Raw genomic sequence first — 27,259 nt, forward strand, 5'->3', positions numbered from 1 at the left:
ATATTACTGTAACCTTGCACAGGGCTGTGTTTCGGGGCAGAGTCCTTACTCTCCTGCCCTCACTGCCAGAGGAGTTTCCTTCAGATCAGTCTGTCACCCAATCTTTTTTTCTATGGCACCATATAATAGGAGGAAAAAAAGTTATTAGATTTATAAAAAGGCTTTTGCTGAAACTGGGTGTCAGAGAGGTTGGGGAGACACAGTGCCAACCCCAGAGAGTGCTTGACCTCCAAATCCCAGCATGGAAATTGGTCCCAATTCCTTCCTTAAAGAGCCACTTCATCCTGCTCTGCCCAGACCAGCACCCACACCAGATTATGGTTCCCAGTGAAATAAAACCTTTTTCACTGCTCTTTGAAACAGTCCTCCTGCAGAGCAGGGGAACAGCTCGTGTTGGATCTAGCTCAAGCACCTTGGCTGAGGCTCCTGGTATGCAGGGGATGGGGATAAATAACATTTCCCTTGCATGGGTCTGGGAGCACTGAGGTGCTGTGATGCTGTCTGAGATCTGGCCTCTTGTCCTTGCTCTGGTTTGAGGATAAGACTGGCTGGAGGGAGGTTGGGACATTGGGGACAGGAGGTCCTGCTTGTGTTTCGGGAAGTTGTGACATCAAGTGTTTTCACTGCTTGATGGACTCAGGGTGCTTCTGGGGAAATGAGAGACCAGATCTGGGTCCAAAAGGATAAGAGAAACACACCCCCCCCGGGCCCCAGAGGCAGCTACACAGAGCAGGCAAGAGCTGTTTGGGCTCTGCTCCATCTCATCTCACTTACTCCTCCAAAACAAGTCCCTCTGAGCCCAAGCTAAGGTTAATTAGCAAAGCAAATGTGGGCACGTTTCCATTCTCAGTGCCTGGGCTGTTTTACATAAGCCCACGGGTATTTCTCAGCTTGGCCAAATCAGCACCTCTCAGGAGCCCTCTTTTCTCCCAGCAAAAGCGCCTGTTTTGGAGCAAGAGAAGAGAGAAGTCTCACACCAAAAGCATTATGTGCTGGGCTACATGTGTTCTGCGATTGCAACAGTCATGAATAAGGTATGAGAAATTGGACATGATATTGCATTTCCTGCTCATGCATCTGTCGGATAAGCTGTTTGGAGCCCGCCGCTCCAGCCAGAGATTGTTTCTTTCCTACATCATGGCAGTCACAGTGTCTCTGATCGGTTGGGCTATGCTATGTCTGGTAAGGGAATGAAGGGAAAGGAAAGAAAAGAAAAAAAAAAGAGGCACGTTGAAGACAAAAGTTTTTAAGCCCGGACACGTCTGTGAGCATGTGTGTGACACACTTGTGGGCTGGTTTGTCAGAAGCAGGGATGTAAAATCTGTGCCCCTAGTCATGCTCAGCAAATCAAAGGGTGGAAGAAAGAAGAAATTCCTCAGCTCTGGCTACGCCTGCAGATCTTGCCCAAATGTCGCTGGTGTGCCGCTTCCCCTCCCGGCAGCAGGGCTCGGAGGAGCTGCAGGGAAATCTGTGGTGCAGACCAGCTCCCACTGTGGATTTCACATCTCCAGTGCCCCCCAAATCCACACTGTGGGAACCCAGGGTCGGCACCGAGCGGTGGGAGGACAGGAGGGTTGCAAGTAGGTCCTTAATGCTCATTGAGAACGAATTCATCACCAGTCAGGAGAGCTCCAGGCTTCTCACCCCAGTGCAGCATGTGGCCAGGAAGCAGATGGCAGTGGAGAAGAGAGGAAGGACCATCAGGGTTTGGACACGGGTGAGTTTTGGGGTGAGTTGGGATGTGAAGGGGCAGCAGGAGGGAGCAGGGCTCCATCTCCAGCAGAGTGCCAGCGAGCAGCAGCAGCCCCGGTGTGCCCTGCATCCTCAGTGCCACCACACCCACATCTCCTGGCTCCATCAGGGCGTGTCGAGGGCTGTCCGTCCCTCTCTATCTCCCCTTGCACTTTTTTGCTTTGCATACAGGGCTGCAATACAGACGAGAATCTCACCTCTGACATATAAACCCAGGGGACCCTTTAACAACCTTTCCTGACAGAGGGATGACTCTGCTCTCTCACAGCGATGCACCAGAGGGTGTTTTGATAAACCGATGGTATCCACAGCTCAAGTGGATGGGGGTTTCTGGAGAAAGTCCAGGGATTTTCTGCTCCATTTGACATCTCCCACACAGACTCCTCCCTTTCTTTCCAAACAGAAGTGTTATTTTCCTTCTCTGTCTTTACCTTTTTTTTTTTTTCCAGAGGGAATCGAGATACAGGATAGGAAGGAACACAAACGAAAAAATAAACAAAAAGCCAAAAGACATTATTTTTGCATTGAATCAAACAGAAAAATGCTTGCTACTTTCAAATGGAACTGAACAGCCAAGAAAATTCTGAGAAAAATGGGATTTAATGGGAAAAGTACATGGAAGAAAATGGATTTTTCTTCATTGGAGGTGTTTTGCAGAAACACCTGTGACTTCTCCAGCAGCCCTGTTCCTGTGCTGCCTGCCCCGAGTGCAGGGACCACGGGCATGGCCAGAGCTCAGTCCTCATCTCCATCCTCGAGATTGCCCTTCATGGACAACTAACCACGCTCTCACTGTAAACAGTGCATTAACCTTATATTAATATAGGGACTGATTATATTTTGATTTAAATAGTGTCTCTGGGGTCTTCATTACTTGACTGCTCATTTGGAAGCACCAATAAATATTTTGCATTTTAGCAAAGAACAGAGAGCGTGGGAGCATGTTATCTGCATCCCTAATGCAGTGTCTGTGGTTCAGTAATCCTTGTTCCTTGGAAGACCCAGACATATCCAGCTATTCTCCCCACAGTCCTCTCTGTTGCACTGGAGCCATCCTCTCAAGGGCTCTTCTCTCACCATGGACTTTGAGAATTATAAATTAATTATGGCTTGCATTAAAACCAGTGCATCTTAATACAAGGTCTGTCATAATCATAGATGAATGAGGTATCTGGATGAACATAGTGAAAACTTCTCTTAGTTGAAGCCATTTATAACACACAAGTATGCCAGGATTAGACCAGTCGTAATAAACAGGCCAGGACAACAGTGATTAGGGATGAAATTGAATGATGGTAAATATTTTAATACAATGGTTTATACAAGAAGTAGTATAAAAAAATATCTCACAAGCATGTTACCTGAATGATAAATGAAAACAGAGCCTCAAATAATAATAACAATGTAAAACAATTTGTGAAGCCTTTTCTAAGCAGCACCCTGGTTAGATTCCAAAGAAAATACATGCAAAAAATATTCAAAATCCCATGCGTTACATTGACTTTGGCCAGCTCCCAGCTCTTGGGTATAAAGCTTTCTCCCGAAGTTTTGCAAGCAAAACAAGTTCTTTGAATGAGGGCCTGATCCTGCCAGCTGCTAAGCGTCCTCTGTTCTTAGTGAGGTCATCGACATCTATGGTTCATAGGATACATCTGATGCATAGGTCAAAAAATAGTCGTCCAATAACAAAATCCGTCATATCAAACACACAAAAAACCTAAACTTTCAGGATCCACCCCTTAGTTGTGTAATGCTTCTTTTTTTTTTTTTTAAATGAAAAATATCAGAGATTTGGATACTTAAGTCACTGCTGGAAATTGTTCCTGCATCTGAAAGACTGACCGTGAGGCCTGCGTAACTGGACAGCTGCTCTCAAGGTTGGGGCCAAACCCTCCTTGCTCCACTCGTGGGAGCAGCCTGATGCTTGGAAGCCGCTTCTGGAAATGCTCCTGCACACGAGCAGCCCTTTCGCCTCTAGCACGGTGCAGGATTGGGCTCTGAGCCCTTAATCCCCATGGTAAGAAGTGGAACACTGCACACAAGATGTAGCAACAAAACAGATTTAGTTCAAGGTTAGTCTCAAGAACCCTTATCTGATCACTGACAGTAATTTATCACGCAGAACCCATCATTAGTGTCAAGCTGTTTTATTACCCACTAACTTAACACTGTTTTACCAAGAGTCAAGTGTGATGTCACTCATGTTAAAGTAATTTACAGCTAATAGATATGAGGTAGGAGTCAATGTTGGTTTGCTGAGTTCCTTTCATACTCGGTGCTAGCTCCTTTCATTTTGCCCGGTAAGCAAATGAGAGAGCAAGGAGAGGTGGTAATAAGGGGACACCAGCCACACACGTGTGTGCCCATGCACACACAGAGGAGCTTTAAAATGATCCAGCATCTTTTCACTTCAAATACAAGGACTCATCCGTATACATGAACTCTGGTATTGCGGGGTCGAAATGGCCAGTAAGATTTAAGAGACGATAACTAATAATTTGGGTTCTGGGACAAGAAATGTGTAATGCTTTGGTCATGCGGAAGCTCCAGCACATCAGCAGAGAGGAAATCCCTCCTTGGCGTTGCATCATGTACCCCCAAAACCTATGAAATCTGTCTCACCAAGAAAGAGTAAGCTTGGGCTGATTTGTCATTCCCTTTCCAGCAGTCTCAATTTTCAGGGTGAGAGTTCCCTTCATTTGAAACACGAAGAGAAGTTACAGAAACCTCGATAACGGGTTTTGTTACAAAAAATGGAGATGGTTGTGTATGAATATTGTTTTCATTCCCTGCCTTCCCTGTCTTTCCAGCCAATTCTGTTCAGTCTTAAGGTCAACCCCAGTGCAGGCTGTGTTTATAAGAGAATACATTTCCCATTTCCAAGCACTTGCTGTCTCCTCTAATGAATCCTCCTGCTGACGTCTCCAGGATCCATATTCTTAGCCCACTAGACATTCAGAGATAATCCTGACTAATGTGTATATACTCAAAGAGGTTTATTGTGGAGAATTGTACATTTGGGATAAGGGAAAGGGCATCCTATATCAGTTCACCTCTCCAATTCTATACCCATTAAAAAACATTTTAAATCACTGTATATGCTTATATTTCCCCTGGAAGTTCCTAAACTCTGGGCTATTTGCATGATGACTTCAAATGGAGGTCAGACCCTTCAAGACGCTGCAGAAAAGCCAGAGAAGGTCTCTAGGGATTAAATTTTAACAGTTCTTGGGATCTCAGGTAAATATCTTGCTCTGACAACACACCTGGACTGTAAATCATTGGAGCATCACTTTTGTCAGCCCTGTCAATAACTGTCCTGGTCTGTAAATTCTGTTTGATCAAACAACTCTGGGAAACACGCAGTTTCAACGGTGACCTCAGCTTCAACCCGCAGTGCCGATTGTATGCAGATTGGCCAACATCCCCTGAAAGGAAGACCCCGACATTTGGCTGTGGGAAGGGGTCGGCTGACCAGATGTGGGGCTGAAGGTTTGGAAAAGCTGGACAATGGCTAAACTCTACCTAGAGATTGGCCTGGGTACAGTCAGATGGGATATACATGCTCATAATTTTCTTCCCTTCCATGGGGAACTGAATAAAGGCTTGCCAGGACTTCTGCTTCTGCATATCTTTCCTTGCTTAAAATCATTCCAGTGGTTCCTTGTAACACATGGCTTTGCTCAGCCTGTTTCTGCAAAATCTCAGGAGTGAGTGGGAGATTGCAAGTGGCCCATCGCTGCAACCTCCCCCGGGCGCTGCTTTGGCCACAGGACTAGTGGGTTTCCACTGTGTTGGGAGAAAGCAGCTGGGTAGTACCAGCTGTGGTCCATGCCTAAAGCAAAGGTTCTGGCTTAACTTTGTATTTGCAAATCTGTAGAAGTAGGAAAAAGCTCTTCCCTCCTCTCCTCATCTCCAGAACATTCAGCCATGAAAGCCACCACATCTCTCGGGCAGCAGGATGCTCAGAGAGAGAAAGAAGTACTTTGCTTCCCACTCTGGCCAAACGAGCTGCCTCTCCACCCACTTCTCTCCATACTGCCTTTCCAACTAATTAGAGCCATGTTTCCATGCCAAAGCAGATGAAAAATGCAGCCAGTGAGGGCTGAGAGGTTGCTGAGAAGGTGAAAAATGAGGCTAGGAGAGGTCAGAGATGCAGCCAAAGAGATGGAGAGAAGTGGGAAGGGGAGTTTCATGAGGTGGAAGAGATGATTTGCTGACCCAAACCATAGCAGTTCAGATATGGCAGAGAAGATGTCGAAGGAAAGCACAGCCTGTGTGTGAAGGCATGAAAAATATTGGGCATAGGGGTATTAAAATTAAGCATAGCAAAGCAATGCAGGGAACATTAAATTTAGTTCTAGTAGATCAGAAAGGCTGCACCATTCATGTGTCACATCCTTTCAGTACCTTGCTTATGAGAAGTCGTAGTGCCATTTCTACCTCATGGAAGCTTATTTTTAGACACATAAAATATATGAGGAGAGAGGTGCAAAATGAAAATTAGCCCATAATGCAAATAGTGTCCCACATTCATCCCTCAGGCATCTGTGTTAACTTCACTGGAAGACTTCCACCAGAGATTAATTCAGACCTGTATTTATAAGAGCACATCTGTGTAATGCCAGGGTTTTGAGTCAATAACTTCACACCAAGCCTGCAATGGGAAAAATAAGTGCTTCTAGTTATAGATACCAAAATTAAGCAGACAACGAGCATTAATATCACATCTGACTTTGAGCAGAATTTTTTTAGTATGTGAAAGTCTGTCTCTGCTATTGCAGAGTTAAATAGAACTCCAGTAAGTAAAAAGAGGGGGAGCCACGTTTTGGGACCATGCCACCTTCTGGGCCTTCAGAATCAAATATGTGCAATCTCCTGATTAAAAAAACAGATTTCTACAACCCTTCAAACCTTGGAAGAAGAAACCATCTTCCATGCAGCCAGATTCTCAAGTGGTTGGATTTACTAAGTGCTTAGCATATTATTATTTGGTTTTTAAATCCAAAATTTCTCGCCTCCATCCACTCTGTACACACATGTAATGGTAAAAAAATGGGGATCTGGATTCAGAACAGCTATAAAAACCCCAGTTGCTTTATCCCCTGCGATGCAGGTTCCTCCTGTCCTGAAGCTAAATGCCGAAGAGGGCGGGCGGACCCGCTCACAGCTAACAGTCCTCCAAACCCTTCCCACGCTTCCCTTCAAGCGAGTAAGCACAAGGAACCAGGAATGTCTCCAGATGGTAAAGGGGCTACAGAAACCGTGAAGACGGTAACACAGGTACAGCCTTGCTGCAGGGAGGCTTGCGTAGGGGGTAAACGCTCCCAGGTGTATCTCCATTCTTTGGGTAATTTTGGAAGACATACCTCCAAGAAAGACCCATTTTCAAAAGCCATAGACCATCCAAAAGCTACAAAACAAATATTAGGGTGAGTGAAGGCTCTCTCATTTTCCAGACATGGAGTTTAATGTGTTGGAAAAAAAAAAGTCTTTCCACCAAGAAGGCTGGTTGGAAGAGTATCCAACTGGGAAGCAGGAGCAAAGTACCAGTCAGACAACAACTTCTTGGTCTCCCACTTTTCTCCCAGGTATATGAAGTCAGTAATGCTTCCTGAAAGTCATGGCACTCCTAAGGAATAATGAATCTGAGGGTCTCCATGTCTGCCAACTGGATTTTTCTTTTTTAATCCTTGAGATTTCCCCATTTCCAGTTTCTTCTCAGCAGCCCACATAGTGGGGCGCTTTGTTTATGAGATCACTGCTATTGATAGTAGATCGCACGACCCCAGAGTCTGAAGCTTTAAGGAAAAACATCCAGTATCACGGGACTTGAAATGAAAAAAAAAAGAGCTCATACACCAGAGGTGTCCAGCTGTGAGATTCCACTTTGTGGGAATGCTCTACAAAGGTCTCCAAGTGACTTGGGCACCAGCATCCCATCTCCCAATATTTAGCTGTAATATAATGGTCCCAGTTTCCTTCCCTGGCACTGGAAGAGCAAGATCCTTTGCACATTTCTCCCAACCAAGCAACAACCAGGTTACATCATGACTTTGGTGGCCGAAGCTCCTCGCTTTCCTCCCTCCCCCACCCCAGGAACAATGGCTAACTGTTCTTTTTCCATCTATAAATTTGTCTGAGTTAACAGTTCCCAAGATCTGGCAGCAAGCTGGAGCTGGGAGTGAGCTGAGAGATAGGAGAGTGACAGTCTGAAATGAAACACAGAGCTGCTGGGCCTGCAGCCGTCAGACAGGAGCCTGGCTCCCTCCCTTAAAGATTAGCGAGACTCCTTCGTTGGAGCCCTCCGCATTCCCCAAAATCCTAGCAACAAAGTGCTGTCTCTCAGCCGCCAATGAATCATGTGAATTTAACCTTTCACCTGGCCACAAGGAGGTTAATATACCAAAATAGCCTTTTTTTTTTTTTTTTCCTCTTTCCCCATTTATTGCCCATAATGGCAGTGGGGAGCATGGTGGAAACCCCACGTAGCTGGAAAGCCTCTGGAAGTGATTTCATATCATAGCTCTTTGCTCACTGGCCTCTGCCAGGACCAGGCTGGCATTGCCAGCATCAGCCCACCAGCTCAGCACACACGGGCTCCAGTTTATTCAGGGAAATAGTTTCCATTTCACAGTACAGAAGATTTTTGCCTCTCATTGCCTGGCCGGTGGCTTGCTGTGCCCTTCGGCTTCAACCCCACAAGCATTTACACGCACAAGAAATTGTATACACAAGGCATCCCCCAGCGTGCCCACATGGCCGGAGCCTGAGTCACTCACTTCTCCCGCCTGCTCTTGCCCATAGTAAAACTCCTGGAGAACTTCCCAGGTGGGGTCAGAGCCTCACTCCCTGTGAGATGCTGAGCCCCTTCTGGGGCTGGATATCCTGCCTGGGCTGGATATCCTTGTCCTTTGGGCTTAGGGCAAAGTTGGAGCCCTCAGAGTCCCCTGTATCAAATAAATCTGGAGAGCACAGTTTGCCCATCTGCAAAAAACAAGGTGGTTTATCCCTCAGGGTGTAGTCCCAGCAGTGGGTGCTGCAGCCCTGGTCTGTGCCCACCAGCCCTGTCATCATCAGCCTGAGGATTTCATGTCTGCTCTGAAACTTGGAGCTATCTGTTAAATCAGCCTGGAAGGAAAATTAATTTTAAACACTTGGGGCCAAAATTGCACAAGTAAAGGTCACTTTTAGGAGGCACATGCCAAGTTACTCATCTGAGAGGGGCACACGTTGCAGTCTGCATTTTGTACTCTCTAAATATTGAAGGAAGAGGGGTCATTTCTGTATCCATTATTGGCTCATGAGCAGCTGGAGGAATGGCTGAGACTGAAGCATCCCCATAAAACGAGTCTGTAGGGGACAGCAAGCAACATCGGCTCTATGGGACCTCTTTTATTTTCCATGCCAGTGAAATCTTTATGGGCTAAGGAAGAAAACAGGATCTCAAAGTAAGAGGGGGAAAGATATTAAATACTTCCCCCCTCTCTCACAGCCCCTCTTCCTGAGAGCCACTGCATATAACAGGAGATAAATATTTTTTGGCGGAGCCTGCTGTTTATTTAACCCTTTTGAGACACAGCCCTCTGGCATCCCCTCACTCCTCCAGGCACAAAACCCTGCTGTCCCTGCCTGGCTGGGCTGGGGCAGCTCAGTCCTTGCCCACAGCCCCTCTCTGGCTGGGGCCTCGCCCAGCCCTGGCTGTGGCCATCACTTCTCTCTCCTCTCCAGCGCTGCCCTACGAATCAGCCCGGCCTCGGCTACAGGAGGTACCTGAGCTCGGTCCCTGGGCAGGGGCCAACCCATCCCTGGGAGACTGGGTAGGAAGAGACTGGGGGGGACGATGGAAGGAGGGAGGGATGTGGACTGGTGGATGGGGACTACGGATGCGGACTGGGGGATGCAGACCAGGGGATGCAGACCCCGCCGGTCCCCTCCCGTCGATCCCTGCCGTTCACAGCCCACCGGACAGGGGGAAGCAGCCCCCGGGGAGCTTGTTCTACGCCTGGGCAGCTCGTCCTTATCCCCCCGGTCGTTCGCTTCAGAGCCGGGGGCAGAGCTGGAAAGCAGCCTGGTGCCGCCCGCCGGGGCTGCAGGGGCGAAATACGCGATGGGTTTCCCTTTGCAGCGGGGTGCTCGGTGCGGGGCGGCTCGAAGCGGGCCCGGTACCGGCTGCTGGACGGGCGGCCCGGGGCAGAGTCGCGCCGCGGGGCACCGGATTGGGTTCGACTCTAACATCGGAGCTCGCCCTCCCCGGCACCCCCGGGGGCAGCGGGCTGCGAGCCGCCTCTGAGCCCCGGGGAAGGGTGCTGCAGCCCGTGGGAGGCAGAGAGCGGAAAGGGGATGTATTTAATTCATTGCCACCTCCCGATGCACCGAGAGGGAACGTGAACCCGCTTTTTCCCACTCAGGGTGCGCTTGCCTCTCCCCTACCCAGTGCAGCAGGACCGGGTACGTTTCTGCCCTCCTCCCTCCACTTTCCTTTTCTTTTTTTTTTTTTTCCTTGATTTTGGTTGGGGAGGGAGGGGAGCTAAAAGCCCCCCTCGGGACCGCGCAGGACGCTCCCACGCGTCCGCCCCCTCGCAGGACTCACAAATCAGCCGCAGCGGGATTAGGGCCGAGGGGCCGGGGCGCCGGGCAGTCTGTCCCGGCCCGGGGGAGCCTCACCTGGAGGGGTCAGGGCTCCCTCGGGAGCCGTGCCGAGGCACACCGGCCCCGCTCGGACCCAGCCGGAGCCAGGCTCTGCCTGGACAGGGGGGACGGGGAGCGGTGCCCCCTTCCTCACCCCCTCCCTCCATCAAAATGTGGCGGTATACCCCTGGAAGAGCAGGGCCAAGTCCGAACGAGCCCGTCTAACGGACCGTGAGCCAAGTAAGGGATGTGCTCGGGTGGCAAAGCTCCCGGCAAGTACCGTCGGGGTGACACCGGGCTCTCACCGCCTGCCCCCGCTCCGACGGGGCTGGAAGAGAGGGTCTGTGGTCTCCACCGGGGGGTCCTGGGATCACCTGTCCCAGTGCTTGGGTCAGGGTTTTTGTGCCCGTCTAAGCCTCGCCGTGAGCTGGGTCCCGGGCAGAGATGTCCGGCGCCCTGTGCCCGGCTGCAACGTCGAGTGTGCCCTCTGTGGGGCAGGGAGCGCCCGGGAGCCCCTGCCTGTCCCCACGGGAGGGTGTCCGCACAGCCCGGGCTCCCTGTGTCCTGCACCCCGGCGTGACATCCCCGGGCGCAGTGCGAGGGCTGCGGACGAGGCATCGGCGCTGGCACTGGTGCCACGCTGGCAGCTTCCCTCCCTCCTTCACCTAAAGCATCGCCTACCATGGGCCTTCTTTAAAGGAGGACCCCCGCACCCGCCGCCTGGCCCCGGTTACCGACCGCAGCCCAAACTTCTATAAACACAGGGAGGCACGTTGTGAGCGTCGGGTGCGGCCCCCCCACCCCGTGGGCAGCCCCACGCAGGCCTCACGGATGAGTGGCACCAGACCGGGTCGGTGCCCTACTGGGACCGGAATATGGGACCAGTCCAACGGTGACTGCCGCGGGTGGTGCTGGAAACCTCCCGGTGTCGGAGCACCTGCCCGCAGCGCTGCTCCGCACCCGCGGGCGCTGCTTTGCGCGGTGGCGGGAGGAGCCGCCCCTGCAACCCGCCGCCCCTCGCCGCGGCCTCGGGTCGCTGCTGCCCAGTGGGGCGAGAGTCAGGCAACCCCGGCACCGCCGGGAGCTGAGCTAACGCTACAACGGGGAGAAAGTGGGTTGAAAAACTGGTTAAAAAAAAATCCAACAAAAAAACCCCAAAAAACCCCAAAAAACAACTGGATAGGTCTGAACACAGACACGCAACATGTCCACGGGCAGGTTTTCGCGCACGGCGGTTTCCTCTGGCGTGAACGTGCTCACGGGGTAAATCCCTCCGGATTTCAGCAGCGCCTCGTTTCTTTCAACGTTTTCACATTTATTTGAACGCCAGGAGCGATCGGAGCGGGCAGTTCGCATGCATTTTTTTAAAAAAAAAAAAAACAGAATAAACCACAGTTAAATAACACCTTGAAATTGTAAAGCCTGCAAACCCACGCGTCCCCACGGCTTCACTCCGCTCTTAACAACCGAAACGAAACGAATGAAACCCCGGCGGTGGCTCAGCCACGGAGGGGTTGGGGCTGGTTTTCCGCGGGGACGTTTCTGCCCGTGCCGCCGCGGGGCTCGCTGAGCAGGAGCTTCCCTGGGTTATTTTCTTTTTCTATAGCCTTCCCCCCCCCCCCGCTTTTTTTTTTCGCCTTTTTCTTCCCCCCCCCCCTTTTTTTTTTTCCTTTTTTCTTTTCTTTTTTTTTTTTTCTTTTGCTCTGTGGGCACGGGGATACCCTGCGAGCCGTAAACGGCCGCTTTCGCGAGCAAATAAATAACATCTCCAGCCAGTTGCGTTGCATTATTCCGAGGGAAATAGCTGGCATTCCTGCACCAGTTTATTTTGGAGCCGAAATTTCCCACCCTTCCCGCAGCGCTGGTCCCTGCGGAGCCGGGGCTGGACGGGCTCCCCCGGGCGCCGGGACCCCACCACCGAGCAGCACTCAGCTGGGTTACGGGAGGGCTCCCGGGCCGAGCAGGGCCTGATCCTGTCGGCAGAGGCCTGCGGGCAGCAAAGCTCTGTCCGCCCGTGGATGGAGCAAGCGGCGGGTGAGACTCACCGAGGGGTTTGGTTTTTTTTTTTCTTTCCCCATTTCTCCGAGGAGGAGAGAGCCGGCGCCTTGGGGCAAAGGCGCAAAAATTTCCCCGCACGCCCCGGAGGCAAAACCCGATAACGATGAAATTATTTCCTCGCTCCGGCGGCGGGTGGGGACCGGCTCCGCTGCCCGGTACCAGAGGAGAGTTAAATCGGCCAAATTACCCGAGCTGGGCGGGCAGCGGGGACTCAGTGCTCCTTCCCCTCCTGTCGCCCCTTCCCGGGGTCGCGCCGACGGGGAAAAGCGGGGAAAGGGCTTTTGTCCCCGTCGCAAGGCCAGAGTCGTTCGGCCGGGGGCTGCAAGAGAAGGACCCTCTCCGCTGCTCCCCCTGGGGAACAGTAGAGCCCCCGCAAGTGGGGCAGCCAGGGGCGGCCCCGACGGGACGGTGAGGGGCCGGAGCGGTGCTCTGCGAAGCGGCCCGGCCGAGCAGAGCCGCCTTGAGCCCCGGGCACGGCCGGGCCGGGCTGGCTAAAAGCATCGCCCCAGCCTCGGCGGGGCCGTGGGCCGCTTGAGAAAGGCAGGGCGGGCCGGGGGGCAAGCTGGCGAGTCACCCCCGTCCCCGTTAGTATGGGGTTTATTGCAAAGCGCTCGCTCGGAGCAGAAAACCGCCTGGCCACGTCTTCTGCTACCCGAAACCCCCGCCGGAAAGTTTTCGGTGTGTTCCCCGGCGTCTACCGGCGGCCCGGGGGGGGGCATCGCCTCCCGCCGGGGTGTCGAGGCGACCCCCAGAAACGCAGAGAGGCCCGCAGAGGAGGGAGCCACCCCCCATCCCTCCCCGGGGGGCGGGCGGACACCTTCATCCTTGCGGGGGAGGGGGAGGCGGCCTGTGGGTCCGGGGCGGTGCGGAGCACCCTCGGGGGCCGCATCCTGCCCCCACTCCGCCCGGCGCCCGCAGTCCCGCGCCAGGGGCGATCCGGCGGGCGCGTCCCCCCCGCCGGGAGCGGAGCCGGCGGGACTTATCCCGTCCCCCCCCCTGCCGGGAGGCGCCCAATCCTCGCCGGGACCGGGGCTACCCCACCGGCCGTCACGTGGGCCGGGCCGCACCGGGGCCCGCCGTAAAGAGCCTCCGCCGCCTCCGCCGCCGCCACTTCCCCGCCGGGCGCAGCCAGGGACGCACCCACGGGAGACGGCGCCGGCGGGAGGGGAGGGACCGGGGGAGGGCAGCCCCTCTCTGCCAGGGGGTCCTGGCTGTTGTTTGGTGGTGGTTTTTTTTTCCTCCCTCCCCCGGAAACTTTGTTCTACTTTTTAATTATTATTATTATTATTACTTTTTTCCTGGGATTTCCCTGGATGGTCTGAGCGCAGCTTCATGCCCACCCGGCCATGCCCGGCTCCGCTCCCGGTCCGCTGCCATGTGAGTACCTGTGCGGGAGGAGCGGCCCGGGAGGGGGCCGGGGGCGGGATGCTCTTGCGGTGCTCCGCGGCTTGAGCTCTCCGCCCGCACGGGGAGGCCTGCCTTAGGGTTATTTTGCTTTTTAACAAGAAAGTGGCAGCGCTGGTAGATGGGAGAAACCGGGGATGCTCCCGGTCCGGGGCCGCTGTCCGGGGCCGCCGGGACCTCGCTCCGGCCCGGCCCGGGTTCCCGAGGGGCTGCGCCGCGGCCGGCCGCCTCCCCGTCTGCAAGGCCCGAGGCGCGCTCCAGGCCCGGGGCTAGAAAAAAAGAAAAAAAAAAAAAAAAAAAGACGGGAAGGGAAATACTTTTTTTTTGGGGGGGGGGGGGAGAAAGAAAAAGAAAACAAAAATTGTTGGATTTTTTTCGGCCCCTTGGAAGTGCCCAGGCGGGCGGCGGGGCGATGGGAAGGTGCCGGCGGGGTCGCGGGTGGGAGCCGCTGCCCGTTGCGCGGAGGTTATTTCTCGCCGTGGCTCGGCCGCTGCTCTCGGCCCGGCGCCGCGGGTTTCCCCCTCGGGACGAGCTGACCAGAGGAAAGTTTAAAGGAAAAAAAAGTATAGTTACAAATTTCGGCCCCTGCTTGAGGCAGGGAAGAGGCGCTTTCGCCGCGGGAAACGCCGGCGGGTGTGAAGGGCCCCGGGCCGGGATCTGCCGGGGTCTCAACCCGCGGCTCTCGGCTGTTCCTCCCCCCAGGTTCTTCTGAGTGAGCCCCTCGGCAACGTCGGGGCGCAGCCGGCCGGGCCCTGAGCAGCCGCCGCCGCCGAGGACGGAACATGTATCAGGGTCTGGCCCTCGCCCCCAACCATGGCCAGTCGGCTTATTCGCACGACTCCAGCAACTTCCTCCACTCGTCGGCCGGCTCGCCCGTCTACGTGCCCACCACCCGGGTACCCTCCGTCCTCCAGACGCTGCCCTACCTGCAAGGCTGCGAACCGCACCAGAGCCACCTCGCCAACCCCCCGGGATGGGGGCAGAGCAGCGGCGAGGCCGCTGCCTTCAACGCCGGCAGCCCCCACCCGCCGTCGGGCTTCTCCTACTCCCACAGCCCGCCGGGCAGCAGCCCCCCGGGCCGCGACGGCGCCTACCAGGGGCCCCTGCTGCTGGGCGGCGGGGGCCGGGAGCAGTACGGCAACGCCTTGGTGCGCTCCGTTAACGGGTCCTACTCCAGCCCCTACCCCGCCTACGTGACCCCCGAGATACCGCCTTCCTGGACGGCCGGACACTTTGAGAGCAGCGTGCTGCACAGCCTGCAGACGAGGCAGGCGGCTTTACCCGGCCGCAGGTCCACTTTCGGTAGGTCGCCGTCGCCCCTCACCATCGCTTCGGGGCGCCGACACATTTCCCGGCTCTGAGCGCCGGGTCGGAGCGATCCCCGTTTCCCCGGCGTGTTGGTGGCCTGGCCCCGGGGTGAGCTGCCATCCCCGACGGGAAAGGAGGGGATGACTTTATCCAGGGATGGAGAGATGGTCCCGGCATCGGGTGTGTGTGGCTGGCTGACCCTAGACAGAGGTGGGGTTGTGTGTGTGTGTGACACGAAGGGCAAAGAACACATTTCAAAGGAGAGCAATTCCCCCGCAGGACAGAGGAGCAGAGGCCGTTCAACCCCTTCCCCACCCCCCATCCCCGATATCTCCTTCCCACAATATCGACTTTGTGCCTGTGCTTCAATACTTACCCTTGTGTTTAAATTAGCGGGGCAGATTTATAGCTCCCTCCCTTTTAAGTAAGTTATTGTGGTAAATTAGTTTATATCTGAACAGACTCTCGGTCTCCTAATTCGCCTTCGCCCAAACAGGTCCGCAGCTGCATTGCTCTGCGGCCTTTGGAGAGACACTGAAACGCACTCAGGCGTTGAACAATAAACCCCACTACAATTCGTTTGCATCCACACCGGAGAGTCCTTTAAAACCAAACCCCGAGCAAATAAAGTTTTGGACTTGATTTAAAAGGACTGTCCGTGCGCGGGGTTTATAACCCCGGGGGTATATCACCATCCTCCTCCGGCAGTGGCTTGCAAAGTCCTTTAAAAGCCTCTTCAAGATCTCAGTTGCGTTATCATCTTTACTGCGGTGAACCGAATTATCTTATCTTTACCCCAAGAACAAAGTTAAACCAGGGAAGCAGCCCCTCTCCCCACCGAGCTGCCTCCCCGGCTCGGCTTTTCCTCCCACGCCGGAGGTGCTCGGGAGCAGTTTCTTTCCAGGATTTTCTCTTTGTCTGGGAAAATCCGTTGCGTTGTGCGGGAAGGGATCGCCCCGGTCCTGCCGAGGGAGATGATGGCGCAGAAATCTCTTCTCCGCTTTGAATTTGGTGGTTCGGGATCCGGAATAGTGGCCGCCGTCCCCTCTGCCGTTTATTTTTGCTCTTGAATAGCGTAAACCGCTCTTAAGTAGCGTAAACTATTCTCCTTTTTTCATTTAATGAATTATTACAACTTTTTTTTACTTTTTACATTTTATTTTTATTTTCCATTTTCCCTTTTTTAATTTTTGTTCTTTTTCCTTTTTCTTTCCGTTGGATCATTTTTAATACGATCGAAGATGAAACAAAATAAAAGCGTATTTTTCTTCGGAAGAAAATAACATTCCAGGCGGAGGAAGTTATTTCAAAAAGAGAGCGAAAAGCGGCCAGATGAAAGAGACTGACTCTCAATCGCGGGGTCCCTCGGTTTTGCTCTGTGCTGCCCGTTTGCCGCGGAGCCGGGCTCGGCGCAGAGACGGACCGGGGACGGTGCTCGGAGCGGGCGGCTCCGCGGCTTCTTCCTGGGGCTTTCGCGGGGAGGAGAAAAGTGAGGAAGAGCCTCGCTAGAAGGAGTTTGGGGGCGCAGGCGGCCGGTGATGCTCTCCCGGGGAGCCCCGGGCGCACGGCGGCTCCCAGCCCGGCCGGCGCGGGGCGAGCGGAGCCGCAGCCCGGCATCGCTCCATGGGCAGCCCCGAGCACTTCCGCAGCCGGGCCGTCCCCACCGAGCAGCGACCAACGCGTCTTGATAGAAATCAGGAAAATCGCCCCTTTTTCCCTCCCCCCGCCCCCCCCCCCTTTCTTTTTGCAGCCCGGGCTGCACCCGGTGCAGGGATAACACCGCGCTCTCCCGCTGATGCGCTCCCCGCCCGTTCCCATCCCAAGGGACACGCTCAGCACTTTGGGATCTTTTGGGATGGGGGATATTCTGTTTTTAAGCAAAATATTAAACGAATAAGGTGTGGAGGGAAGAAAGGAGTTTGTTCCACACTTTGCAGGGTGGAGGTAAATTCCCACCAGGCAGGGATTGTCCCTCCCAGAGGAGTAGTGAGGCACAGAGGATTGGGGACCCTCTCCTGCAGGGTCCCCGTGGGCAGCCTGGCCCCGGGTGGCCCTGCGTGGTGGGGATGGCTCCTGACCCGCACACCTTGGGTGTCTCTTCCAGAGTACCTGGAGGATTTCCCCGGGGACGGCCGGGAGTGCGTGAACTGCGGGGCCATGTCCACGCCACTCTGGAGGAAGGACGGCACCGGGCACTACCTGTGCAACGCCTGCGGGCTCTACCACAAAATGAACGGCATCAACCGGCCGCTCAAGCCGCAGAAAAGGCTGGTAAGAGGGGGAAACCCTGCAGGGATCCCCTGTTTCATCCGGGGGGGGGGCTGGAGGGCAGGAGCTGGGAGGCTGTCATGGTACCTGCACTGTTGGGTTCTCTGTACTTATGTTAGGGCCTGTTTGACCCTCGGTCCTCCCCCAAATAAAATGCCATCAGCACCGGCAGAAGCCCCTTGTTGTGGTGCAGAGCTGGCTCAGGTCAGGAGAAGCAGAGTGAAGCTGGAGGGGTTGCTACCCTGACATGTCTGATGGGCAGCAGGGAGATGGGGCAGCAGGGACCGCAGGGGTCCCGGGGCTGCACGGAGGGGCTGCACCGCAGCCGAGTGGAGGCCGATCAGCCCTGCTTGTGGGGCTCTGTGGGCTTCCCCTGGCTCCATTCCCGCAGTGAGTGCATTGCTTTTTATTCTATAATACTAATTATTATTTCCTAGTTCTTCATGCAGACACACATGGTCTAGGCAGGGCAGTTGAACAGGAGACAGGGCTGATCCTGAGCTGGCCCAGGCAGGTTTGGGGCCGCTTGCGATGGGAGCAGGATGGGGCCCAGTTCCCCCGCTGCCTTCACCCACCCACCTAAGGGGAAAACTTGGGGTTTGGTAGTTCCTGGTTTCTCTGCAGGTTAAAGCATTATTGGGCTTCCTCCAATTGGGATCCCATTGTGAGAGAGGAAAGGCGGCTCCTTTTTTTTTTCTGTAGAGTCGTTTTGGGATGTTTAAATTTGGTGGTAACAGTTTTGGTTTCAGAGCCTGTCATCAGAAACCGTCATTACAAACAGGATGTTTGTTGGAGCCGTGTTGGGGAACAGCTGGGAGCTCCTTTTTGCTTTCTCTCAGGGTGTATTCCTGTAGTTATTTTTTTGCATTGCAAAACAAATTATCAGCAATAACCCAACAGTGAAAAGTTTCTGTGTAAGAAAATAATAATAATAAAAAAGTTGGGATTGAGCAAGAGGTTTCATTCAGATTCCGATCCCAGAAATGTGCATCTGGATTTGCAAAATGAAACAAGCAGCAGCTCCTTGGAAAATCACTCTGTTTTTTTCATAACAGCAAAATCGAGGCATTTCTGTGAAACATTTTGCATTATCTGATAGGATTTGCCTGTTTCACTAAAATGCTCCTGGTCTCCTTTAGTGTAAAGACATTAAATCTGCAACTCGGCAGCGGGCTGTGGTCACTGCTGTGCTGCAAATCTCAGTTACACTGCTGATTTCTTCAGAGCAAATACGATCCGTGCATTGAGAGATCGGTGCAAACCAGTTTAAATCCAACTCCGCATTTTGGGCTGGCATCAAAATGTGGTGCTGGATGAATTTCCAGTTTGATTTTTTTTTTCCCCACGGCTTTTCCCCAAAAGAATTGGCGCGTGGGAAAGGAGCCAGCCTTGTGTTGCCTGCACCCTACCTGCGCGGCGCAGGCAGCACTCAGGGACCCCGAGCTCCCTGCCTGCTCCCCTGTGATTGCTGGCACAGCCCTGTACGTAGCACCCGTGTGGCATTTTTCAGCAAACATTTCAGCCAAGTTTTCTGGTGGAGGACGCTGGTTCGCGGAATTAAGACTGTTTCCCAGGGATGAGCAAATCTTGCCGGCAATTATTAAAGCACTTCCAACCTTTTTTATTATTATTTTGACTGTCAATACAATAACGATAAAGCCCAAATGAAAGAGCTGATTCTTATCTAGTGGAAACCTTCCAGTAAGGTTGAAATACTTGAGGGAATTTTGTTTTATGGATTAGAAAAGGGGCTGCAATTTTGACTTTCCATCCTGACTTTGGAATGAAACATTTCAAAATCTTGGATTTTCCCAAGGGTTTGAAATGTCACATTGCAACAAATTCTGCCCCGTTGGAGGAAGGGGGATCCACTGATATGGGCAAGAGGGTGCCAGGCGTATTCTGCAAATCCGCCACTGAGGGTATGACCTGCACCCCTGTGGAATGGGATGTTTCTTCCCCCGAATGATTTCCATGGCAGGGGATGTCTTCCTTGTTCATAACCTCACCCACACAGGCTGGGTGGGAGTGGAACGGTGAACACGGTGACACATCGTTGCTCTAGGAACGATGAAATCGGCTGTTTCACAATGCAGTGAAACACAGACACAGGGAGGAAAAATGGCTGCTTTTTTCCTTTACGTTACGACCTTTGTTCTGTAAGTAGATGCCGCTCTGGGAGTTATTCTGACTCCTGTTTTCACAAAGAAGCAAAGTCCTGCTGAAAGCCCTGGAGAACGCAACGTGGCCCAGATAACACTGCGGGAATGACATCCTGAAGCTCGGTAGCGCTCAGCCTGCTTGTGCATGGGAGAGGGCGAGCAATAGTAATGTAATTTCCAGTTCATTTTTTGTTTCTTTTTTTTGAGATAAGGGCAACATCCTCTTTGCAGCAGGGACAGCCGTTTTGCTCCAGCCTGCGTCTAGAGTCAAAGCACTGGGGCTTTCAGCAGAAAGGATTTATCTTAGACCAGGATGGGAGCAGCACTTTATTTTAGGCAGTATCTTTTCAGACCAAGTTTCTTGGCGCATTTCACAAGATGGTACCTTAGAGCCAGTCTTAAAAGCCAAATCGCTTTCACCGTCCAGGAGCAGCCACCAGAGCATCCTCGCGCATGCAATTCCCCCGTGTTTGGAGCAGAGTTGCACCACACAGTGCAGCACGGGGGGCAGATGCAGCAGCCGTCCTGTGCTCAGCAGCTCCCACACTGTCCCAAGTTGAAGGACTAACCTGGAGTTAAGTTTTGCTGGTTTGATTCAGGGAGTATTTTTTCAGCCTGTCTTTTTTTTACAATTTGCAATGCATAGTGTGTTTGGTGACGCTGGTGGGGAAGGTGGGGATGGGACTGATCACAGTGGTGGGGCAACTTGATAGGACCCTAGAGCTATGCGGTGGTCACAGTGCGTGCCTTGGCTTTCTCCTGGCTGTCAGTTCCTGCGGCTCCCTTGTCCTCCAAGGTGCAGGTTTGCCCAGAGCCAAGTCAAATCTCAGACAATGCTGCTGCCTTTGGCTCTGAGCCTCGGATCTGCCCGCTTTCAGGAGCTGAGCTCGAGTACCTCAGCACGCTTTCCTGCAACTTCTTTCCTATTGACACCACCTCCCCTCTGTCCTGCTGACAAGGGGGACAGAGAAGCATTGATTAAATCTAGGGTTTTGGAGGCTTCTTTTTTTCATGTGAAACCCTGTGGTTTCATTTCCACCTTTGAAAAGGAGGTGAAGCAAATTCTCTGACGGCTCTCAGCTCCCTCGGAGGGACCTACCCTGCTGGCTCTGAATTTTTTGGGCTCTCCAAGCAGCGCTCACACACATTTGATTCGATAGGCACCGACTCACCATTCCTTGAGCTTATCAGCAGCACTTGGCTGTCAAGCCCAGTCCATGAAGAGTTTTTGTTTGAGTGTATGCTGCATTTGTATAAATAAACACTGGAGCACAATGTTGAAGTCAACAACTTCCTAGACAAGGTCAGAATAGTACAAAGGCAGCCAGGTGGAGGCAGGCACAAATGCATTTTCTTTTAAAGAAACTGCTGGGAAACCAGCAATAGCGTATTGTACCCTTGTCCTTCAGTGAGCAACAGTAGCCTTGACTGTCTCTTTCTTGCTAAGCTGGCAGGTTGCAGTGCAGGGCCAGGTTCTGACAGGGTTTCTGGGGTTAAAATTGTAATATTTGGCTGTGGAGGATGGTTTCTGCCCTCCCTGGCTCTGGGAGGAGGAGGCAGCCCACAGATGGATGTGCAGAAGATGCAAATGGAGGCACACACCACTGCCTCAGCAGAAACCTCGTGAGGTTCCAGCAGGGCTGGCATTGCTCTTGGGCCACTGGAGCCACAGGTCTCATTGCCACCTCGGCTGCAAGCCCCAGACAAAGCATTGTATGAAATAGAGACAATGCGTCCCTCCCTCCCAGGGGCCTCCAGTGGTCCAGAAATCTCGGGGCTTTCCAAGGGGATTTGTGTTGGCCTTCCTCCATCCGCAGTCGATGACAGGTGTCACTGGCCAACACTGGGCACAGTTACCCCAGGGCTGAGTGCCTCCAAATTCCCCTCTGCACCCATGGCAGGAGCTGGACCTCAGAGCCCTTGCACCCGTTGGGTGCTTGGCACCCCCTCATCGGGGCTGAGGTCCCTCCTTGTTGCAGGGATGACCGGCACAGCTTTAAGGAAGCTCTGTAGCTGCTCCAGGATCTTGCTGTGACACCATGTCCCATATTAGGGACAAGGATTGCTGCCCCTTCCTCTGTGCCAGGCTTGTCAGTTCACACCAGGGTGTATTATTATTTTTGCCTGGTTATTTCTTGAAAGCTAAATAATTTCCAAAGCAATACCGTTATTTGCATTTAGTTGCTGAGACCTCTTTGCTGAGCAACGAGGGAATCAAAGCTTGGGCATGCCACTTGTATCTTTTGAAACTCAAAACTGATCTTTATTTGACTGCTGACCTTGTAAAAACATTTCATTTTATTTCTATTCTTCTCACCTCATTCGTCATATTGCTCAGTCATGATATCAAGTAATAATGGAAGAATAAACAAACAGGGAGTTCTTTATTGCCTGCATCACCTATCATCTGCCTTTGAGAGGAATCAAAGGGATTTTTCTCAAGGCTGAAGAGCATATTCAAACACCTGAATGTGGAGAGCCTGTGATATTACTTATGTCACTGGTATCTTATACTTAGTGAAGTCTTTTATTAAAATAGTTTCAATACCTAGTATTAAGAGACTTTCAAATGAAATGCCTGTTGAGCTGACAAGTCTGTATATAGAGACTTGTGAATTTTCCAGTGGCTTGGAGTACAGTTGTCAGGAATAAGTTTGCTGCTTCTGCCAGAATATTTTCTTTCTCCGTTTGGAAGAATTGATGTTTCAGAGCCAGCAATCACTGCACTCACAAAATATGTCATTAATTAATGTTTGCACGGTGTTTCTGCAGCCTGTAAGAGAACAGATTATCTACGAGATGTGCAAAGAATAACGTCCCTAGTCCCATCATGGGGCAGCTCAGTTTGGTTCTGCTCTGTTCAGCCAATTGATTCCAGTTGTCTTAAACCAGAGATTAATTGGGATGTTGCTAACTTTAGTGGTAGTTCTGAGTGCAGAAAAACAGAATAAGAGTTCACTTAAAGCAGTTTTCTTTGTGCGCTTAAAGCCTGGCTGGCATTTTCCATCTCTTTCTCCGAGTGGAATTCCTGGAGGAAAGTTCTCTGTGCTCTGAGTCCTGATCACTTCCAGCAGATTTGTTGGAAGTTTGTGAAATGAGTTGCAAGGATATTTGCCAGGTTTATCAAACTCAATAAAAAAAGTATGTGCAAATTAGAGTGATCTAGTTTGAATGTAATTTCTTTGATCTGAAATTGGCTATCGTGTGTTTCCAGTTTCCAGGAAAGATTTGTAATTGGAGATTTTATATGGAAGGAAACTTCCCAATTAATCATTCCTGTATTTGCATTCATGCTTTTGTTTGCTTGTTTTTAAGTCTTCATCTAGACGTGCTGGCCTATGTTGCACTAACTGCCACACAACCAACACCACCCTCTGGAGAAGAAATGCCGAAGGAGAGCCCGTCTGCAACGCCTGCGGGTTGTACATGAAGCTCCACGGGGTGAGGAGCACGTCCGTGCCGGGAGGGACCCATTGGGTGCTGGGATCACCGCCCAGCAGGTCCAGGACATCAGGTCCAGAGGGACCAGCCTCTAGACTGGACCCAGAAGAGCCGTAACCCAGTCCTGTCTCCTTGAACAGTTAAAAGCTCAGTCTACTGAGGCTCTCCAGAATAAGGCTAAGGTGGTATTGGGACACTCGTAGGATGTACCTGCATAGAGGAGAGATTTCTGGCACTGGGTGGCTCTTATTTAGGTTGTTTGCCAAGTTACTCCCCAAAAAGAAAGCTTACCAGGCTCCAGTAGCTGGAGACTGAAGCCCCCCAAACCCAGACTGGAGATAAGGAGCATATTTCTTCTACATGTGGTAAATAATAATGTGTGAAGGATGCTAAGGAGCCTGCATGGGGGTTGGCTGATAACATTTATCCACAGAGGATGGGGACTGTTAGTAACATGTCCATCCGGCAAAGAGGAGACTTCATCCCTTCATACAGGATTCTTCAAACTTCTGCCATAAAGGTTAAAGTCTCTTTATCCCATGACCGTTCACTCCAAGCCATGCAGACTCTCAGTCTGTCAGTGTAATTTAATAGGGCCCTGTCATAAAGGTCACTAATAAATCAGGAAAAGGAAAATAGGAAATAAAGGAAAAAACAAAATTTGTGGGAAAGCCTTAGCTGTTAGCCTTATACATCTTCCAGCCAAGGCCTGTTGCAGAGAAAAATAGCACTTAGTGAAGGACAAGGACTTTAGGTGCATTGCATTAGCTACAGCACGTAAATAGGAGAGTTACATGTGTGTGGGAAGGAGCTAAGTGAAATGCAGTATTAATGATTCCAAACTTCTTAAATGTCAAGGTACCACGACCTCTGGCCATGAAAAAGGAAAGTATCCAGACGAGGAAAAGGAAGCCTAAAAACATTACCAAAGGCAAAACCTCAACAGGTACAGTGCTGCTATGATCCATCACGGGGGCTCAGAGCACAATTCACCTCGACATGTCTTCTGCAAGAAATTATAATTAGAAAATAATATTGTGATTTTTTTCCCCTGATGATTGCTTTAGATGGAGGGCCTGTATTTATGCCTAGCCCTCATGTGGAAGGAGGATGCTGGGTGGGAAATCTCACTGCTGTCATATTCCCATGAGGTTCCTCTGCTCTGTGGGCACCTGGCTCCAGCCCAGCAGCACTTGTGGTCAGGCAGATCTGGGCTACACTGAGTAATGGGAAAAAACTGGGCTGGGAGTGGTGTGGTTAAGAGTTGAGGGGAAGGTATCATGATGCATTCAACATTTGCCTGCCTGGCCTGTACCAGGACCAGCATTGCCAGGCTGTGAAAGGGTTCCCCTCCTCCTCCTCAATCAGCATCCTGGCAGCCAAATACAAAGCCTTACCCTGATAGCGATAGGTGGAGAAAGATAACAGGAGAGTTAATGGTAGCCATTAAAATATAATTTTCTGTAAGAGCAGATTTGCACCTATGTTTCTTCACCGTCCTGTACCGATTGTCTTCCAGGGTCTACGACTTCGGCCACTAACTCCCCTTCTTCCATTACGAACTCAGACAGCACGGTCACTTTAAAGTCAGAGCCCAGCACGACCTCGCAGTATCCCGGACAAACTATCGTGCCGGTGTCCCAGGTAAGGCACAGGGGCCCGCTGCCGTCGCCTGCTGGGGTGGATGCTCCACACGCCTCAGTAGCTGCTGATTTGGGGGGGATCTTGATGAGGCTAAGCAATTAGTTCATTGCACTGGAGGGCACCAGCCTGATGGGCTGCCTCAGAATGAGGAAAGCAGGGAGCACAAGCCACGATGTTGTGGACCAGGAAGGACTCCGGCATGTTGGCTCCCCATCAGCTCTTCCATCTTGCAGTGGGGAACTGGGAGGTCCAAGCCCTGCTACCACAGAGGTGATCAGTGGCAAATCAGCTTTGGCACAGAGGTGGGTTTTGTTCCCATCTCCTGCCATGAAATCCTGGGAGTTACAACCCTGTCGAGGTGGTGGGATCAACCCAAGATGCAAACCTCTGTAGCTCCCAAGAAAAGGCTCCCTGGTCATACATTATCTGAGCGTTATAGCCCTGATGTGCTCAGCACTCACAGAGCTGTAATGCTGTCGGAAACCCCTGATTGCAAGGCTGTACTGCCCTGAGGATTTCTTCAGGGCAGGTTGCTATTTTATATTGGCAGAGTCAAAAAATGGCTCTAAATCAACACACACATCAAAATTTTGTGACCCAGCACTATCTTTATGCTGGGCCTAAGCCCTCCCTGAGCTGGATGTGCATGCATGGAGGGGAAGCTCAGCTCCAGCACCCAAGTGCCTGGCATGGTGCCAGCTGCACCATATGGGAAATGGGGTTTTTTGGCTGAATCTGATTTGTGCTGTGCTCTTAAAAAATATACACATGCCTAGAGATCTCCAAACTGGACATGTTTAGTCAATAAATAAATGCAGACAGGCCCTGGGATGCCTCCTCCCTGCTTGTTCCTTCTGCTTGCTGAGGATGGAGCACCTTTCCTGCCCAGCTCCGGGTTGCTCCGAAGGGCAGCAGTAGCATCAGGGGTAAGCCACCATGTCCATAATCCATCCAAGTCCTACCACTGCATTAAGACAAGGGGAAGAGTGACCCATTGGCTAATAACAGGCTTTCTAATGACTTTCTTCTTCTCTTCCTGGGGCAGGCACAGAGCCAGTCAGATGAGGCACTGGCCGGTGGCCACGGCGAGTTCAAATTTGAGCCTGAGGACTACACCTTCTCCCCCACCACCATGGCCCCACAGCCCGGGTTGAGCGTGCCGCTCCGGCAGGACTCCTGGTGTGCCCTGGCACTTGCCTAGAAATCCACAGCCTCCAGCAGAAAGCCTCAGGACCAATGTTTTTGGCTGGCCCTGCAAACGGCCAATGGACAGGAGGATGGGCTGCTCCAGCACTTCGGGACTGCGAGGTGTCGAGCTGCGGCCGCAGGACAGGTTTCTCTTGGAGGATGCACATGGAAAATGCTGGCTGGATGGGGCCAGGATGGCCCCGCTGTGGCACCGGCTCCCCAAAAAGCTCATCCTCAGCCGGAGTGACCCAGGGTTGCCTCCTCGAGGCCAGAGCCCCAGGGCCACCTCCGTTTTCCTGGGGAAAGCCTCCCTCCTTTGAGATGAAACCAGCAAATAAATGCATCCCAGAATCTATGTTTATTCGCAGTGATTTCTCCCTCCTATGACTCCTCTGTGTGCAATTTATTCCACTTTCCAATAAAGACTATAATAACATGGCACCAAATAACTTAATTTTATTAAAATGTAAACTGTGTGGCCTCCCTTATGTTTTATTGGCCACAACAGGAAGAAAAGAGAAAAAAAAAAAGCAACGGTTGTTTTAAACATTTACTGTTTTATATTAAAAACAATCATCTCTATAGAGTGTTAGCTTCTGAAGCGTTTAGCATATCAACACTGAGCTGATGAGTCATACATGAAATAAACACACTGCTCTTCCCTTTCCAGCTCCAAACAAAGATTTTTTATTATTATTTTAGGCAAACCACATGACAAAAATGGTCAAAACCTCCCAATAATAAAAGAATACTGAAATGCTGTTTTTCTTTTCTATTTCCTGATTGTTTTTGATACTGCCAACTCTAAGCACTAGAAAATCAGAAGTTTCTTCTCCAAAAGTTAAGGGAAAGGTTTGAGTGGCTGAAAAATAAAGAATGTGTTGGAGGTATATTTGTTTGCATCCAGTTTTTGGGATGTTTTGAATGGAGGATTTCCAGCTTTCAGCCATGCAGGGCAGAGATTCCTTTTTAATTTTTTTAACAAAAGCCAAGTAGAAAATAATTTCTTGGAGCTGAGGTGTAGCAAAAGACCATCAGTGATGCAAAAACCACATCACACTTCCAAAAGCTGGCAAGTGCGTGTTTCTACAGCTTCTCAGAGCTGCCCTGGGGAGGTGAGTGATGGGGAGATATGTTCTGTTGGGGACATGCAAGGCGGCCCTGAAGCTCCAGAGAAGCCTGGGGGTGAGGAGGAGACCATACCGAGGTGGGGACATGGGTAGGAAGTGAAGGGGGAGCAAGGTCATGAAGTTACTTCTATGGCCTGCTTTATTTGTTATTTCTAAATAAAATCCCCAGCCTGGCTGGACAGCTATTTATGGCCAGGAAGCCGTCAAGTAATAGTTCCTTAATATAGAAGTTGACCTGTCCAGAGCTTCCTGGAGCAACTCTTCCTCTTGTCA

The 27,259-nt window shown here is 51.8% G+C and overlaps 1 protein-coding gene and 1 long non-coding RNA gene across 3 annotated transcripts in view; one reads left to right on the forward strand and one right to left on the reverse strand.

The window, feature by feature from the left end:
- LOC129214278 (uncharacterized) overlaps positions 1 to 14,977 on the reverse strand; it is a 39,585-nt gene extending 24,608 nt beyond the window's left edge. Inside the window, exon 1 of one of the 2 annotated variants that reach the window (XR_008579648.1) lies at positions 14,772 to 14,891. This is a non-coding gene — a long non-coding RNA (uncharacterized LOC129214278). Of the gene's footprint in view, positions 1 to 14,771 lie in introns of both variants that reach the window. The other variant, XR_008579647.1, reaches the window with a different exon arrangement.
- Positions 13,322 to 26,321, forward strand: GATA5 (GATA binding protein 5). Its single transcript, XM_054845669.1, has 7 exons — positions 13,322 to 13,818; positions 14,548 to 15,147; positions 17,258 to 17,424; positions 22,899 to 23,024; positions 23,883 to 23,970; positions 24,544 to 24,668; positions 25,714 to 26,321. Exons 2-7 carry the CDS (start codon positions 14,628 to 14,630, stop codon positions 25,867 to 25,869), a joined length of 1,182 nt encoding a protein of 393 aa, XP_054701644.1. The 5' UTR covers positions 13,322 to 13,818; positions 14,548 to 14,627; the 3' UTR covers positions 25,870 to 26,321.
- Positions 26,322 to 27,259: the final 938 nt, after the last annotated feature.

The sequence above is a fragment of the Grus americana genome, chromosome 17 (genome assembly GCF_028858705.1).
Source record: "Grus americana isolate bGruAme1 chromosome 17, bGruAme1.mat, whole genome shotgun sequence".
NCBI lineage: Eukaryota > Metazoa > Chordata > Aves > Gruiformes > Gruidae > Grus > Grus americana.